At 40.0% G+C, this 19031-nt stretch overlaps 1 protein-coding gene across 1 annotated transcript in view; it reads right to left on the bottom strand.

The window, feature by feature from the left end:
* LOC139750360 (uncharacterized) overlaps positions 1 to 19031 on the bottom strand; it is an 89428-nt gene that overhangs the window by 48440 nt on the left and 21957 nt on the right. The window contains exons 2-3 of the mRNA XM_071665069.1: positions 5135 to 5275; positions 3755 to 4025 (exon numbers count right to left, since the gene is read on the bottom strand). Of these exons, the coding sequence (XP_071521170.1) occupies positions 3755 to 4025; positions 5135 to 5197 (334 nt within the window). The 5' untranslated portion in view covers positions 5198 to 5275. The remainder of the gene's footprint in view (positions 1 to 3754; positions 4026 to 5134; positions 5276 to 19031) is intronic.

Below are 19031 nucleotides of genomic sequence, written 5' to 3'. Positions count from 1 at the left end.
CATCCTACATTTAAGGCATTCACTTCCCACAAGCTATCAATGGACAAATCTAGCAAAGGAATAAAACTTAGGCAAGTTGAGCAAAGACTGACACTACATCGGAAAATTGACTTTTGCCTGATATTGTTGTTCAACCTACAAGTAATGATTACTGATCTTTCTGTGCCTCATTAGAATTAAGCTTCTAGGCATGCTTTACCATCTGCATACATGCACCAAACACCTATCTTCCTAATTTTTCACATTTTTCTTCACATTAGTTCTTGTCCCTTCCCTATCCTCACAATTAATAGACCTTTAGGTATTTACATTGCAGAGACCAACAAACTTACAGCTAGCCCTCTAATCCCCAAAAACTTGGTGTGCTAAAAATATTTGGGTCCACTGCCAACAAGAGAGGGCTCAAGCAGTAGCAGCACCGGTCGCTCCCACAACTTTTGCCCTTCTAACAGATCTGATTCTTTTGCCAATCATTTTACCATTATCAGTAATCTTTCTATTCACTTTTCTTCTGTTGAACACAAACTGACTAATATCTTTCCTAATATCTTACTTCTCTCGCATACCCAGCTGTTTAGTAGTATTCTCACTAACTCCTATCAAATCCTGAACTGTAGTCTTCACTCATCATTCCATTTCAAAGGAGGGATCTGGGCTTATTCCAATACTGGCATCCCTGTTATATACCTCTGGAGTTTTAAACTCCAAACTCTATCATTTGACTTCAGATTTGTGTCTCTACTACCACTATTCTCCTTTTATTTGCCTCTTGTTAACCTAATTCTACAGATTTTATATCTATTTTTGACTATCTAGATCTATGCCATGAGGCTATCACTACTATTCCCCTTGACATCCTTGATCTATAGTTCACTTCTAATCCTTTGATCTATACTGCATAATCTTGACCTCATCTTGTTAATGTATCTTTATTAACAGCACCTCCTCCTTCCTTCAGCAGCCCATTCATGACACAAATATTGGCATCCTGATAACACAAAATTGCAATTTTTTTCTTTCTTTAGTTAGATTACTGCCTCTCCTTTGGTGATGTTTCTCTACTAAGCCTTAAGCAAAGATTACTGCTGTGGAAATGGAATCTATCAATCTATATCTCTGATGCCAATTCCCTCCACGAACTTCCTCAAGGGGGTGGTCATAGCAAAAGAGTCTCCATAAATGGTGAATTCCAGTGCCACTTCTTAGCCTTTAGTGCCTCACCCTCAACAGGCTAATGGCAAAGGTCAAATCTAATGAAGTTTCCAAAAGCTCCTACCTAATGTTCGTGTTGCCTACTTTTATCAAACGTTTCAACCTACTACTTCAAACTAATGTTTCTACAAATCCCCCTGCCTAATGTTCCAACTTTAAACTTCTTTGTCCAAATTTGTTTTCTTCTGAACAGCTACTCTTTTTGTACAAGGAATCAATTCCTCCTTGTATGGAATAGTGCTCTCACTTCTGGGGCGGTTTTAGCCCTGCATCTTACCATTTTGCCTAAATCAGGGCAAGCGCATACCGCTCACTGCAGGAAAATCTTGATTTATAAAGAATGGCTTTTGTGAGTTAAGTGTTTTCATGTTAAGTGTGACAAGGAGAGGTTTTGTGTATGTAGACAGAATGCCAACAGTCCATGTGTGGGTGAAGGAGAACGAAAAAAAAGCTACCTGGGTCAGAGGAGTGCAAGTTGACAACCACTGAAGTGGTCTTAATACCAAGTCATCTTTCCATTTCCCAGACAGATAGTACCATTAGTATACCTCTCTTGTTGGTGGCTGCCTCTCAACTACTACTTACTGGGAATGGAAGCACACTTAGACTACCTCTTCTTCCTATCTGTCATTCAACCATCCCTGCTCTGAGGTCATTCAAACTGGAAAAACTCTCCTTCCTCCAATATGCTTTCAACCCTGTCAGAAATTATGCTATCAATGAGGCAAAGCATTCCTTCACATAGCAAAGACCACAGACAGGTTTTTCTGGTTTTTAGCCAAAAGCATCTCTTATGCAATTTTTGTTGTGCAGAGGAGGGTGGGGGTGGAAATGTGGTGTGAGATGGTTCGATTGAATGAGTAATAAAAAGAGTGCGGTAGAGAATGCAAAAGGAGGTGTACTGAAATGGTGTGGACGTATGAGAGAATGAGAGAGGAACGGCTGACAAGATGGATACAGTATATGCGTTAGAGACCAAATTGGAGATGGAAAGATGGAGTGAAAAAGATTTTGAGCAATTGGAGCCTGAACATGCAGAAGAGTAAAAGGCATGTATGGGACAGATTGAATTGGAATGATGTGGTTTACTGGGGTCAACATACTTCAATGGATTGAACCAGGGCATGTGAAATGTCCAGTGTAGACAATGGAAAGGTCTGTGGATGTTGGATAGGGATCTGTGGTTTCGGTGCATTGCATACGACAGCTCAAGAATGGATGTGAGTGGATGTTGTCTTTCTCCACCTGTTCCTGGCAATACCTCACTAACATGGGAAATGGTGATCAAGTATGATAGGAATAAGAAATGTGAGAGGCATACCAATTTAATACGTGAAACAATGTTGGCTTATCAAAGGTCTGAGATATTAAGACTTGCACAGAAAAAACTTTGTGTTTTTTTGCTGAATCACAATTTAAAGAAGGCATTGCTAAGCAAAAGATTCAAACCAAGTTAAGCTAAAATAACTTGACACCATACTGTGTTAACAGTTCAAAGTGAAGTGATCTGAAGATGCATTAGTGTCAGGTCCAATGCTGATTAATAAAGTTTCTTTTATTGTATTTAGAATAGTTCAAAACTGTTAATAACATTGTGAGAAATAAAGTGTTTTAGATTTTTTCATATCTATTTGTCATTACCTGCTTAACTGAGGTAACTCTAGGAAAAAGGAAATAAGTGGCATCATTCTCTCACATCCATTCTCCAGTTATCCACAACCAGGCTCCACAAACCTTTGGTTTCCTATGACTGCTTAATATGCCCTGGTCTAGTCCAATGATAGCACTTGACCCCCTGTCCCTGTATACTACACTGCTCAAATTCACTCCATCTTGTACGCATGATACACACTCCTGCGTGTTTGGGCCCTGAGTCCTCAAAATATTTTCCAATCCATCCTTCAATTCAGTCTTCCCTTCTTGTCCCCTCCACCTCTGACACATAGGCTCCTTGTCTATCACTCCTCACTCATTCTCTCCATATATCCACACCATTTCAGAACTTCCTCTCCACTCTCTCAATCAAATCTATATGAACACACCCCTCTCTTATCCTATCACTTCTTACTCAGTCAACCCTCCTCATACCACATACTGTCCTTAAACTTGTCATATCCGACATATTTACCCTCTTTCTTACATTATCATTTAGAGACTATATACCTTCAAACATGCTTATCTGAAATACGGGAAGGGGAGGGTTTCCATCCCTCTTTATCCCCCTCTAAGACATGCATAGGATATGCGGAATTCTTTCTTCTTAATCCCAAGGGATCGAGATATAAAGTACTTCAGAACATTTATATGGTGTCAAAAAATTTTTCATATGAAATTTCTCTTGGAAACACTCTGTAACCAGTATACTGTCATACCCAGCACTGCCTTGGTCTAGAAATGGCCTAATGAGATAATACAACGGTCAATACATATAATGTTGTAAAAGTAAATTCACTATAAATATATATTCAAATGTATAAACAGATTATATTTTAGCCTGTAACTACTTTTTAAGGTTAACAACAATGGAGGACTTATTTTTTACCTTGTCTGGACTCTGGGTATACTGTTAGGGTAGGAGGGCGGTCAGCAGCATTCATAAAGTAAGAGCTAGGAATATTTTCATAATGAGGGGCTGACCGCTTCTCCAATGTCTTAGTAGTGTTCTCCACAAGGCCAAGACGAGCCAGAGCACCAGTAAGGCGGTCATCAAGGCGGTCCATGATGGCTCTCACTGCTGCCACCTGCACCTCCACTTGCTCCTTCCCTTCCATATCTCGCTGTAACACCTCCACCTTCCGACGCAGGAAATCTACCTGTAGAGTGCGAAGTGTTATTCAAAACAGCTGTGAAGGAAATAGGTTTTGATACCGGTGAGTATGTGCTCTGAATTTAGTTCTGTTTGCCTGCAAATGATGTAGGACATACATTAGAATTGTGGAACATTAGAATTGAACAGGTGCTAGTTTATGCAGACACTGAGACAAACAACTGGAAATTGAATATATTGACGTAAAAATTTCTACATACGGTATACACACTACAGACACCAGCACTGTTAAAGCTACTTCCTTAGCTCATTAAATTTTTGGGGGGATTCGCCGTTCTTCATAAATCTACACGATACAATACACAAGGAGAAATGTAGAACCAACTGAGCTTCTACTGTATCTTCCACATCAATCACTGTGCATCCATTGGACCATGTCCAAAGAGAGTCATATTTCTCCAAGGATTGTCTTAACATCCACCTCAACATCCACAACCTTTTCCACAACTTGTCCTAACCTCAACCAATGACTGGCATATCCTCAACCATTGGATCGCCATGGAAACAATCTCTGCCACCATGGATTCTCACATCCTCCATCATCCATGGACGTCCACTAACATTTCTACAATCATGGACCATCAAAGACTCACACAGTGATCAGTTCTTTGTGAGCTGTAATACAAGAGTAACCAGAAGTGATGTCAAGAAGTGCAAAAGAAAGGTTGTACAGAAGTAGTTTTTTAGTGAAGCAGTAGTGGATGGCTGGATTAAACTAAACAAGAAATTGTGAATGCAAGCAGTATACACATGTTTAATAGGCTACTTGGTGGAAGAAAGATTGAGATGGTGCACCACAAGAGTAGAACTTTCCCCAGAATGTACAAATATGTAGTTATATACACTACACTACTGTGACCTGTCACAACATGCTTTGCCTTGAATTGTCAAGGCTAAACTCACCAGATATATCTATAAACTTCCAGGGTACTCTCATTTCCCTTCATATTGAAAAGTCACAATGTTCTGCAACACAAATTTAACTTCTATAATGTGGATTACTATAGCTTGCCTTACTACAAATTGTTACAAATATGGGTTAATATGTTGAACTTTTGGTTTTTTATATGCACATTGCAAAACTGAAAAGCTCACATTAAAAGCATGTTTATTAAGCTTGGCCTCTGTCCTCCGCGATTCAGTAGAAAGACGTTGCATGTTTGTGGACACACCCTCCAAGTCAGTCTCATGGCGACCCAGCTTGTAGAAGATGTTGTTCAGCTTCAACTCATCCTCCTGGAGTACATAAGGATTAAGGTAGACAGGACAGTTAAAGTCATTATGTGATTAATGATTAAGACAGTAATATGAAATAAAACTCATATGAAGATTTTCATCCTGCTTTTGCTTGATTATCTTAACATTTCCACTGAGGTATGCATTTTCAGTCTGATATGTATCACGTTTGTTACATTCCAAACTGATAGGCAACATTGCATGTAGACACTAGTAATAAAGAAAAAAGAATTAACTAATGTACAGAGAAATTAAGAAACACAAAAATAATCTAAAAGATTATTCCAATTTTACAGTGCCTGTACAGACAGGTAAAACAGCATGAGAAGGTATTACAAATAGTGCTACAGGTACACCACCGATTTTCTGGCACTCTTGGTTCCAAAGCCTTGCCGGATAAGCCATTTTACCAGACCAACCGTGGTCACGTAATGATAATTCATTAACACACTTCTAACCCACTAATTATACATCTCCCATGTGTCTAAAGTATACCATGGACTGCTAGAAATTCAAATCAAACAAATATCAAATGTAAATCAAATAAATAAATGAAAACATTATACACCTTCTCAGGACTGAGGTGCTCGTCAGCTACGAGTTTTGCAAATTCGTCCAAATACTCGGCAGCTCCTTCGTGTTTTGCAGACCACTTTTCTTGGCACACTTTATTCATGGAAATTCCATGATGCTTCCTGAATCTTTAAGGCCATTCTTCACTACAGTTACGCTCATGTTGTAATTTAAGTTCTTTATGGAACAACTTAGCCTGGTCCATTACCATGCTCCTTGACAAGTCCATGCCATCACTCCGACGCTGTCGAAACCATTCATTATCACTCGATCATGCTCAATGCTCTTACCATCTTTCAATTTTTTCTAATTGTCATTTGCTTCTTGGAATCGCTGTCTGCATAGAATTCCAATATTTTCTCCCTTTGCTTTTTTATATCATAAACAGTTGACGAACCAGCGTTTGCACCGAAACACCACGGTCCATTTTTCTAAGTTCTACATCATCTTGGATCGATATGGGCTGACGTTTACGTTTGACACTACAACTGACCTTCTGCTCTCTCAACCACACTCATTTTACCACCACACATCTCTCTTACCCTTTCATTACTTACTCGATCAAACCACCTCACACCACATATTGTCCTTAAACATCTCATTTCCAACACATCCACCCTCCTCCGCACAACCCTATCTATAGCCCACGCGTTGCAACGATATAACATTGTTGGAACCACTATTCTTTCAAATATACCCATTTTGCTTTCCGAAATAATGTCCTTGCCTTTCACACATTCTTTAACGCTCCCCGAGCCTTCGCCCCTTCCCCTCCCTTGTGACTGACTACGGCTTCCATGGTTCCATCTGCTGCCAAATCCACGCCTAGATATCCGAAACACTTCACCTCCTCCTGTTTTTCTCCATTCAAACTTACTTCCAATTTGACCCGTCCCTCAACCCGACTGTACCTAATAACCTTGCTCTTATTCACATCTACTCTCAGCTTTTTTCTTTCACAAACTTTACCAAACTCAGTCGCCAGCTTCTGCAGTTTCTCACCCGAATCTGCCATCAGTCCTGTATCATCAGCGAACAACAACTTACTCACTTCCCAAACCCCCTCATCCACAACAGACTGCATACTTACCCTTCTCTCCAAAACTCTTTCATTTACCTCCGTAACAACACCATCCGTAAACAAATTTAACAACCATTGAGACATCACGCACCGCTGCCGCAAACCGACATTCATTTGGAACCAATCACTTTCCTCTCTTCCTACTCGTACACATGCCTTACATCCTCGATATATACTTTTCACTGCTTCCAGCAACTTACCTCCCACTCCATATATTCGTAATACCTTCCACAAAGCATCTCTATCAACTCTATTATATGCCTTCTCCAGATCCATAAATGCTACATACAAATCCATTTGTTTTTCTAAGTATTTCTCACATACATTCTTCAAAGCAAACACCTGATCCATACATCCTCTACCACTTCTGAAACCACACTGCTCTTCCCCAATCTGATGCTCTGTACATGCCTTCACCCTCTCAATCAATACCCTCCCTTTCAATTTCCCAGGAATACTCAACAAACTTATACCTCTGTAACTTCAGCACTCACCTTTATCCCCTCTGCCTTTGTACACTGGTACTATCCATGGATTCCGCCAATCCTCAGGCACTTCACTATCAGCCATACATACACTGAATATCCTCGCTAACCAGTCAACAACACATTCACCCCCCTTTAAATAAATTCCACTGCAATACCATCCAGACCCGCCGTCTTACCGGATTTCATCTTCGGTAAAGCTTTCACTACCTCTTCTCTGTTTACCAAACCATTCTCCCTGACTCTCTCACTTCGCACACCACCTCGACCAAAACACCCTATATCTGCGACTCTATCATCTAACAAATTCAACAAACCTTAAAAATACTCATCCCATCTCCTTCTCACATCACCACTACTTTTTATTACCTCTCCATTAACCCCCTTCACCGATGTTCCCATTTGTTCTCTTGTCTTACGCACTGTATTTACCTTCTTCCAAAACATCTTTTAATTCTCCCTAAAATTTAGTGATACTCTCTCACCCTAACTCTCATTTGCCCTCTTTTTCACCTCTTGCACCTTTCTCTTGACCTCCTGCCTCTTTCTTTTATACATCTCCCAGTTATTTGCACTTTGTTCATGCAAAAATCGTTCGAGTGCCTCTCTTCTCTTTCAATAATAATCTTACTTCTTCATCCCAGCACTCACTACCCTTTCTAATCTGCACACCGCCCACGCTTCTCATGACACAAGCATCTTTTGCGCAAGCCATCACTGCTTCCCTAAGTACATCCCATTCCTCCCCCGCTCCCCTTACGTCCTAAGCTCTCACCTTTTTCCATTCTGCACTCAGTTTTTCCTGGTGCTTCCTCGCACAAATCTCCTTGCCAAGCTCACTTACTCTCACCACTCTCTTCACCCTAAAATTTTCTCTACTTTTCTGGTAACCTCTACGAATCTACTTTCGCCTCTACAAGATAATGATCAGACATCCCTCCAGTTGCATTTCTCAGCACACTAACATCCAAGAGTTTATCTTTCACGCGCTTATCAATTAACACGTGATCCAATAACGCTCTCTGGTCACCTCTCCTACTTACATACGTATACTTATGTATATCTCTCTTTTTAAACCAGATAATCCCAATCACCAGTCCTTTATCAGCACACAAATCTACAAGCTCCTCACCATTTCCATTTACTAGACTGAACACCCCATGTACACCAATTATTTTCTCAACTGCCACATTATTCACCTTTGCATTCAAATCAACTATCACTATAACCCGCTTTCGTGCATCAAAACTGCTAACACACTCACTCAGCTGCTCCCAAAACACTTGCCTCTCATGATCTTTCTTCTCATGCCCAGGTGCATAGGCACCAATAATCACGCATCTCTCACCATCCACTTTCAGTTTGACCCATATCAAAGTTTACTTTCTTACACTCTATCACATACACCCACAACTCCTGCTCCTTCTTCTGCGCTTGCCCTCTCACCAACCCCTGCCTTTACTTCCAAAACAATCCCAAACCATTCTTCCCCTTTACCCTTGAGCTTCGTTTCACTCAGAGCCAAAACATCCAGGTTCTTCCCTCAAACATACTACCTATCTCTCCTTTCTTCTCATCTTGGTTACATCCACACACATTTAGACACCCCAATCTGAGCCTTCGAGGAGGATGAGCAATCCCCGCGTGACTCCTTCTTTTAGAAAGTTAAAACTTTTAGAAAGTTAAAACACAAGGAGGGGAGAGTTTCTTGCCCCACGTTCCCGTCCCTTTAGGTGCCTTCTACGACACGCTGGGAATGCGTGGGAAGAATTTTTCTCCCCTATCCCCAGGGATATATATGAGAGCAGAAGAGGGTGTATTGAAATAGTTTGGTCACATGGAAAGAATGAGTGAGGAAAGGTTGACCAAGAGGATATATGTGTCAGAGTGGAGGGAGCGGGGAGAAGTGGGAGACCAAATTGGAGGTGGAAAGATAGAGTGATAAAGATCTTGAGCGATCGGGGCCTGAACATACAGGAGGGTGAAAGCCGTGCAAGGAAGAGAGTGAATTTGATCGATATGGTATACCGGGGTCCTTGTGCTGTCAATGGATTGAATAAGGGCGTGTGAAGCGTCTGGGGTAAACCATGGAAAGTTTTGTGGGACCTTGATGTGGAAAGGGACCTGTGTTTCGATGCATTATATATGACAGCTAGAGACTGAGCGTGAACGAATGTGGCCTTTGTCCTTTCGTAGCGCTGCCTCGCGTGCGCGCATGGGGAGGGGGCGCTATTTCATGTATAGGGGGGTGGAGACGAGAGTGGATGAAGGCAACAAGTATGAATATTTGTGTATATATATATGTATATGTCTGTGTATGTATATGTATGTATGCGTTGAAATGTATAGGTATGCATATGTGCGTGTGTGGGCGTTTAGGTATATGCACGTGCATGTGGGTGGCTTGGGCCATTCTTTGGTCTGTTTCCTTGCGTTACCTCGCTAATGCGGGCGACGACTGAGTATAATTAAATAATGATGATAATATATATATGTATATATATATATTTATATATATATATATATATATATATATATATATATATATATATATATATATATATATATATATATATATATATATATATATATATATATATATATATATATGTATATATATATATATATATATATATATATATATATATATATATATATATATATATATATATATATATATATATATATATATATATATCACTGAGAACCAATCACTTTCCTCTCTTCCTACACGTACACATGCCTTACATCCTCGATAAAAACTTTTCACTGCTTCTAACAACTTGCCTCCCACACCATATATTCTTAATACCTTCCACAGAGCATCTCTATCAACTCTATCATATGCCTTCTCCAGATCCATAAATGCTACATACAAATCCATTTGCTTTTCTAAGTATTTCTCACATACATTCTTCAAAGCAAACACCTGATCCACACATCCTCTACCACTTCTGAAACCGCACTGCTCTTCCCCAATCTGATGCTCTGTACATGCCTTCACCCTCTCAATCAATACCCTCCCATATAATTTACCAGGAATACTCAAAAAACTTATACATCTGTAATTTGAGCACTCACTCTTATCCCCTTTGCCTTTGTACAATGGCACTATGCACGCATTCCGCCAATCCTCAGTGAATGTAGGTTTGCGGCAGGGGTGTGTGATGTCTCCATGGTTGTTTAATTTGTTTATGGATGGGGTTGTAAGGGAGGTAAATGCAAGAGTCCTGGAAAGAGGGGCAAGTATGAAGTCTGTTGGGGATGAGAGAGCTTGGGAAGTGAGTCAGTTGTTGTTCGCTGATGATACAGCGCTGGTGGCTGATTCATGTGAGAAACTGCAGAAGCTGGTGACTGAGTTTGGTAAAGTGTGTGGAAGAAAGTTGAGAGTAAATGTGAATAAGAGCAAGGTTATTAGGTACAGTAGGGGTGAGGGTCAAGTCAATTGGGAGGTGAGTTTGAATGGAGAAAAACTGGAGGAAGTGAAGTGTTTTAGATATCTGGGAGTGGATCTGTCAGCGGATGGAACCATGGAAGCGGAAGTGGATCATAGGGTGGGGGAGGGGGCGAAAATTTTGGGAGCCTTGAAAAATGTGTGGAAGTCGAGAACATTATCTCGGAAAGCAAAAATGGGTATGTTTGAGGGAATAGTGGTTCCAACAATGTTGTATGGTTGCGAGGCGTGGGCTATGGATAGAGATGTGCGCAGGAGGATGGATGTGCTGGAAATGAGATGTTTGAGGACAATGTGTGGTGTGAGGTGGTTTGATCGAGTAAGTAACGTAAGGGTAAGAGAGGTGTGTGGAAATAAAAAGAGCGTGGTTGAGAGAGCAGAGGAGGGTGTTTTGAAATGGTTTGGGCACATGGAGAGAATGAGTGAGGAGAGATTGACCAAGAGGATATATGTGTCGGAGGTGGAGGGAACGAGGAGAAGAGGGAGACCAAATTGGAGGTGGAAAGATGGAGTGAAAAAGATTTTGTGTGATCGGGGCCTGAACATGCAGGAGGGTGAAAGGAGGGCAAGAAATAGAGTGAATTGGAGTCATGTGGTATACAGGGGTTGACGTGCTGTCAGTGGATTGAAGCAAGGCATGTGAAGCGTCTGGGGTAAACCATGGAAAGCTGTGTAGGTATGTATATTTGCGTGTGTGGACGTGTGTATGTACATGTGTATGGGGGGGGGGGGGTTGGGCCATTTCTTTCGTCTGTTTCCTTGCGCTACCTCGCAAACGCGGGAGACAGCGACAAAGTATAAAAAAAAAAAAAAAAAAAAAATATATATATATATATATATATATATATATATATATATATATATATATATATATATATATATGTATATATATATATATATATATAAGTTAAGAGTAAATTTGAATAAGAGCAAGGTTATTAGGTACAGTAGGGTTGAGGGTCAAGTCAATTGGCAGGTGAGTTTGAATGGAGAAAAACTGGAGGAAGTGAAGTGTTTAGATATCTGGGAGTGGATCTGGCAGCGGATGGAACCATGGAAGCGGAAGTGGATCATAGGGTGGGGGAGGGGGCGAAAATTCTGGGAGCCTTGAAGAATGTGTGGAAGTCGAGAACATTATCTCGGAAAGCAAAAATGGGTATGTTTGAAGGAATAGTGGTTCCAACAATGTTGTATGGTTGCGAGGCGTGGGCTATGGATAGAGTTGTGCGCAGGAGGATGGATGTGCTGGAAATGAGATGTTTGAGGACAATGTGTGGTGTGAGGTGCTTTGATCGAGTAAGTAACGTAAGGGTAAGAGAGATGTGTGGAAATAAAAAGAGCGTGGTTGAGAGAGCAGAAGATGGTATTTTGAAATGGTTTGGGCACATGGAGAGAATGAGTGAGGAAAGATTGACCAAGAGGATATATGTGTCGGAGGTAGAGGGAACGCGGAGAAGAGGGAGACCAAATTGGAGGTGGAAAGATGGAGTGAAAAAGATTTTCTGTGATCGGGGCCTGAACATGCAGGAGGGTGAAAGGAGGGCAAGGAATAGAGTGAATTGGAGCGATTTGGTATACCGGGGTTGACGTGCTGTCAGTGGATTGAATCAAGGCATGTGAAGCGTCTGGGGTAAACCATGGAAAGCTGTGTAGGTATGTATATTTGCGTGTGTGGACGTATGTATATACATGTGTATGGGGGTGGGTTGGGCCATTTCTTTCGTCTGTTTCCTTGCGCTACCTCGCAAACGCGGGAGACAGCGACAAAGCAAAAAAAAAAAAGAAATATATATATATATATATATATATATATATATATATATATATAAATATATATATATATATATATATATATATGTGAATATATATATATATATATATATATATATATATATATATATATATATATATATATATATATATATATATATATATATATATATATATATATATATATATCTATATATATATATTTTTTTTTTTTTTTTTATACTTTGTCGCTGTCTCCCGCGTTTGCGAGGTAGCGCAAGGAAACAGACGAAAGAAATGGCCCAACCCCCCCCATACACATGTATATATAGGGAGGTAAATGCAAGAGTTTTGGAAAGAGGGGCAAGTATGAAGTCTGTTGGGGATGAGAGAGCTTGGGAAGTGAGTCAGTTGTTGTTCGCTGATGATACAGCGCTGGTGGCGGATTCATGTGAGAAACTGCAGAAGCAGGTGACGGAGTTTGGTAAAGTGTGTGGAAGAAGAAAGTTGAGAGTAAATGTGAATAAGAGCAAGGTTATTAGGTATATATCCTGGGGATATATATATCCCTGGGTATTGGGGGGAAAGAATACCTCCCACGTATTCCCTGCGTGTCGTAGAAGGCGACTAAAAGGGAAGGGAGCGGGGGGCTGGAAATCCTCCCCTCTCGTTTTTTTTTTTTTTAATTTTCCAAAAGAAGGAACAGAGGGGGCCAGGTGAGGATATTCCAAAAAAGGCCCAGTCCTCTGTTCTTAACGCTACCTCGCTAATGCGGGAAATGGCGAATAGTTTGAAAGAAAAAAAGAAAGAAAGATATATATATATATATATATATATATATATATATATATATATATATATATGTATATATATGTATATACATATATATATATATATATATATATATATATATATATATATATATATATATATATATATATATATATATATATATATATATATATATCTTTTCTTTCTTTTTCTTTTAAACTATTCGCCATTTCCCGCGTTAGCGAGGTAGCATTAAGAACAGAGGACTGGGCCTTTGAGGGAATACCCTCACCTGGCCCAATTCTCTGTTCCTTCTTTTGGAAAATTAAAAAAAAAAACGAGAGGGGAGGACTTCCAGCCCCCCGCTCCCTCCCCTTTTAGTCGCCTTCTACGACACGCAGGGAATACGTGGGAAGTATTCTTAATCCCCTATCCCCAGGGATATATATATATATATATATATATATATATATGTATATATATATATATATATATATATATATATATATATATATATATATATATATATATATATATATATATATATATATATATATATATGTATATATATATATATATATATATATATATATATATATATATATATATATATATATATATATATATATATATATATATATATATATATATATATATATATATATATATATATATATATATATATATATATATGTATAAACATATATATATATATATATATATATATATATATATATATATATATATATATATATATATATATATATATATTTTTATATTTATTTTGCTTTGTCGCTGTCTCCCGCGTTTGCGAGGTAGCGCAAGGAAACAGACGAAAGAAATGGCCCAACCCACCCACACACACAATGTATACACACACACGTCCACACACGCAAATATACATACCTATACATCTCAACGTACACATATATATACATACACAGACACACACATATATACCCATGCACACAATTCACACTTCCCCCATTCACTCCCATCGCCACCTCGCTACAAATGGAATACCTTCCACCTCCCCAATCATGTGTGCGAGGTAGCACTAGGAAAAGACAACAAAGGCCCTATTCGTTCGCACTCATTCTCCAGCTGCCACGCAGTAATGCCCGAAACCACAGATCCCTTTCCACATCCCGGCCCCACACAACTTTCCATGGTTTACCCCAGACGCTTCACATGCCCTGATTCAATCCACTGACAGCACGTCAACCCCGGTATACCACATCGATCAAATTCACTCTATTCCTTGCCCTCCTTTCACCCTTTTGCATGTTCAGGCCCCGATCACACAAAATCTTTTTCACTCCATCTTTCCACCTCCAATTTGGTCTCCCACTTCTCCTCGTTCCCTCCACCTCCGACACATATATCCTCTTGGTCAATCTTTCCTCACTCATTCTCTCCATGTGACCAAACCATTTCAAAACATCTGACTGTATTGTTGACTGGTTGGTAAGGTTATTTAATGTATGTATGACTCATGGTGAGGTGCCTGAGGATTGGCGGAATGCGTGCATAGTGCCATTGTACAAAGGCAAAGGGGATAAGAGTGAGTGCTCAAATTACAGAGGTATAAGTTTGTTGAGTATTCCTGGTAAATTATATGGGAGGGTATTGATTGAGAGGGTGAAGGCATGTACAGAGCATCAGATTGGGGAAGAGCAGTGTGGCTTCAGAAGTGGTAGAGGATGTGTGGATCAGGTGTTTGCTTTGAAGAATGTATGTGAGAAATACTTAGAAAAGCAAATGGATTTGTGTGTAGCATTTATGGATCTGGAGAAGGCATATGATAGAGTTGATAGAGATGCTCTGTGGAAGGTATTAAGAATATATGGTGTGGGAGGCAAGTTGTTAGAAGCAGTGAAAAGTTTTTATCGAGGATGTAAGGCATGTGTACGTGTAGGAAGAGAGGAAAGTGATTGGTTCTCAGTGAATGTAGGTTTGCGGCAGGGTGTGTGATGTCTCCATGGTTGTTTAATACGTTTATGGATGGGGTTGTTAGGGAGGTGAATGCAAGAGTTTTGGAAAGAGGGGCAAGTATGAAGTCTGTTGTGGATGAGAGAGCTTGGGAAGTGAGTCAGTTGTTGTTCGCTGATGATACAGCGCTGGTGGCTGATTCATGTGAGAAACTGCAGAAGCTGGTGACTGAGTTTGGTAAAGTGTGTGAAAGAAGAAAGTTAAGAGTAAATGTGAATAAGAACAAGGTTATTAGGTACAGTAGGGTTGAGGGTCAAGTCAATTGGGAGGTAAGTTTGAATGTAGAAAAACTGGAGGAAGTAAAGTGTTTTAGATATCTAGGAGTGGATCTGGCAGCGGATGGAACCATAGAAGCGGAAGTGAATCATAGGGTGGGGGAGGGGGCGAAACTCCTGGGAGCCTTGAAGAATGTGTGGAAGTCGAGAACATTATCTCGGAAAGCAAAAATGGGTATGTTTGAAGGAATAGTGGTTCCAACAATGTTGTATGGTTGCGAGGCGTGGGCTATGGATAAAGTTGTGCGCAGGAGGGTGGATATGCTTCGAAATGAGATGTTTGAGGACAATATGTGGTGTGAGGTGGTTTGATCGAGTAAGTAATGTAAGGGTGACAGAGATGTGTGGAAATAAAAAGAGTGTGGTTGAGAGAGCAGAAGAGGGTGTTTTGAAATGGTTTGGTCACATGGAGAGAATGATCGGGGAAAGATTGACCAAGAGGATATATGTGTCAGAGGCGCAGGGAACGAGGAGAAGTGGGAGACCAAATTGGAGGTGGAAAGATGGAGTGAAAAAGATTTTGAGTGATCGGGGCCTGAACATGCAGGAGGGAGAAAGGCGTGCAAGGAATAGATTGAATTGGAACGATGTGGTATATCAATATCGACGTGCTGTCTATGGATTGAACCAGGGCATGTGAAGCGTCTGGGGTAAACCATGGAAAGTGTGTGGGGCCTGGATGTGGAAAGGGAGCTGTGGTTTCGGTGCATTTTTACATGACAGCTAGAGACTGTGTGTGAACGAATGGGGCCTTTGGTGTCTTCCTAGCGCTACCTCGCAAACATGAGGGGGGAGGGGGTTGTTATTCCATGTGTGGCGGGGTGGCGATGGGAACAAATAAAGGCAGACAGTATGAATTATGTACATGTGTATATATGTATATGTCCGTGTGTGTATATATATGTGTACATTGAGATGTATAGGTATGTATATTTGCGTGTGTGGACGTGTATGTATATATATATGTGTATGTGGGCGGGTTGGGCCATTCTTTCGTCTGTTTCCTTGCGCTACCTCGCTAACGCGGGAGACACCGACAAAGCAAAATAAATAAAATAAATATATATATATATATATATATATATATATATATATATATATATATATATATATATATATATATATATATATATATATATATATATATATATATATCTTTTTCTTTCTTTCTTTCAAACTATTCACCATTTCCCGCGTTAGCGAGGTAGCGTTAAGAACAGAGGACTGGGCCTTGGAGGGAATATCCTCACCTGGCCCCCTTCTCTGTTCCTTGTTTTGGAAAATTAAAAAAAAAAACGAGAGGGGAAGATTTCCAGCCCCCCGCTCCCTCCCCTTTTAGTCGCCTTCTACGACACGCAGGGAATACGTGGGAAGTATTCTTTCTCCCCTATCCCCAGGGATAATATATATATATATATATATATATATATATATATATATATATATATATATATATATATATATATATATATATATATATATATATATATATATATATAAATATATATATATATATATATATATATATATATATATATATATATATATATATATATATATATATATATATAAGTATATATATACGTATATATATATATATATATATATATATATATATATATATATATAAATATATATATATATATATATATATATATTTTTTTTTTTTTTTGCTTTGTCGCTGTCTCCCGCGTTTGCGAGGTAGCGCAAGGAAACAGGCGAAAGAAATGGCCCAACCCACCCCCAAACACATGTATATACATACGTCCACACACGCAAATATACATACCTACACAGCTCTCCATGGTTTACCCCAGACGCTTCACATGCCTTGATCCAATCCACTGACAGCACGTCAACCCCGGTATACCACATCGCTCCAATTCACTCTATTCCTTGCCCTCCTTTCACCCTCCTGCATGTTCAGGCCCCGATCACACAAAATCTTTTTCACTCCATCTTTCCACATAAAATTTGGTCTCCCTCTTCTCCTCGTTCCCTCCACCTCCGACGCATATATCCTCTTGGTCAACCTTTCCTCACTCATTCTCTCCATGTGACCAAACCATTTCAAAACACCCTCTTCTGCTCTCTCAACCACGCTCTTTTTATTTCCACACATCTGTCTTACCCTTACGTTACTTACTCGATCAAACCACCTCACACCACACATTGTCCTCAAACATCTCATTTCCAGCACATCCATCCTCCTGCGCACAACTCTATCCATAGTCCACGCCTCGCAACCATACAACATTGTTGGAACCACTATTCCTTCAAACATACCCATTTTTGCTTTCCGAGATAATGTTCTCGACTTCCACACATTCTTCAAGGCTCCCAGAATTTTCGCCCCCTCCCCCACCCTATGATCCACTTCCGCTTCCATGTTTCCATCCACTGCCAGATCCACTCCCAGATATCTAAAACACTTCACTTCCTCCAGTTTTTCTCCATTCAAACTCACCTCCCAATTGACTTGACCCTCAACCCTACTGTACCTAATAACCTTGCTCTTCTTCACATTTACTCTTAACTTTCTCCTTTCACACACTTTACCAAACTCCGTCACCAGCTTCTGCAGTTTCTCACATGAATCAGCCACCATCGCTGTATCATCAGCGAACAACAACTGACTCACTTCCCAAGCTCTCTCATCCCCAACAGACCCAACAGCCCCTCTTTCCAAAACTCTTGCATTCACCTCCCTAACAACCCCATCCATAAACAAATTAAACAACCATGCAGACATCACACACCCCTGCCGCAAACCTACATTCACTGAGAACCAATCACTTTCCTCTCTTCCTACACGTACACATGCCTAACATCCTTGATAAAAACTTTTCACTGCTTCTAAGAACTTGCCTCCCACACCATATATTCTTAATACCTTCCACAGAGCATCTCTATCAACTCTATCATATGCCTTCTCCAGATCCATAAATGCTACACACAAATCCATTTGCTTTTCTAAGTATTTCTCACATACATTCTTCAAAGCAAACACCTGATCCACACATCCTCTACCACTTCTGAAACCACACTGCTCTTCCCCAATCTGATGCTCTGTACATGCCTTCACCCTCTCAATCAATACCCTCCCATACAATTTGCCAGGAATACTCAACAAACTTAAACCTCTGTAATTTGAGCACTTACTCTTATCCCCTTTGCCTTTGTACAATGGCACTATGCACGCATCCCGCCAATCCTCAGGCACCTCACCATGAGTCATACATACATTAAATAACCTTACCAACCAGTCAACAATACAGTCACCCACTTTTTTAATAAATTCCACTGCAATACCATCCAAACCTGCTGCCTTGCCGGCTTTCATCTTCCGCAAAGCTTTTACTACCTCTTCTCTGTT

The sequence above is a fragment of the Panulirus ornatus genome, chromosome 9 (assembly GCF_036320965.1).
Source record: "Panulirus ornatus isolate Po-2019 chromosome 9, ASM3632096v1, whole genome shotgun sequence".
Taxonomy (NCBI): domain Eukaryota; kingdom Metazoa; phylum Arthropoda; class Malacostraca; order Decapoda; family Palinuridae; genus Panulirus; species Panulirus ornatus.
Note: the sequence above shows the minus strand (reverse complement) of the source record. Positions and strands in the feature narration are given on the sequence as shown.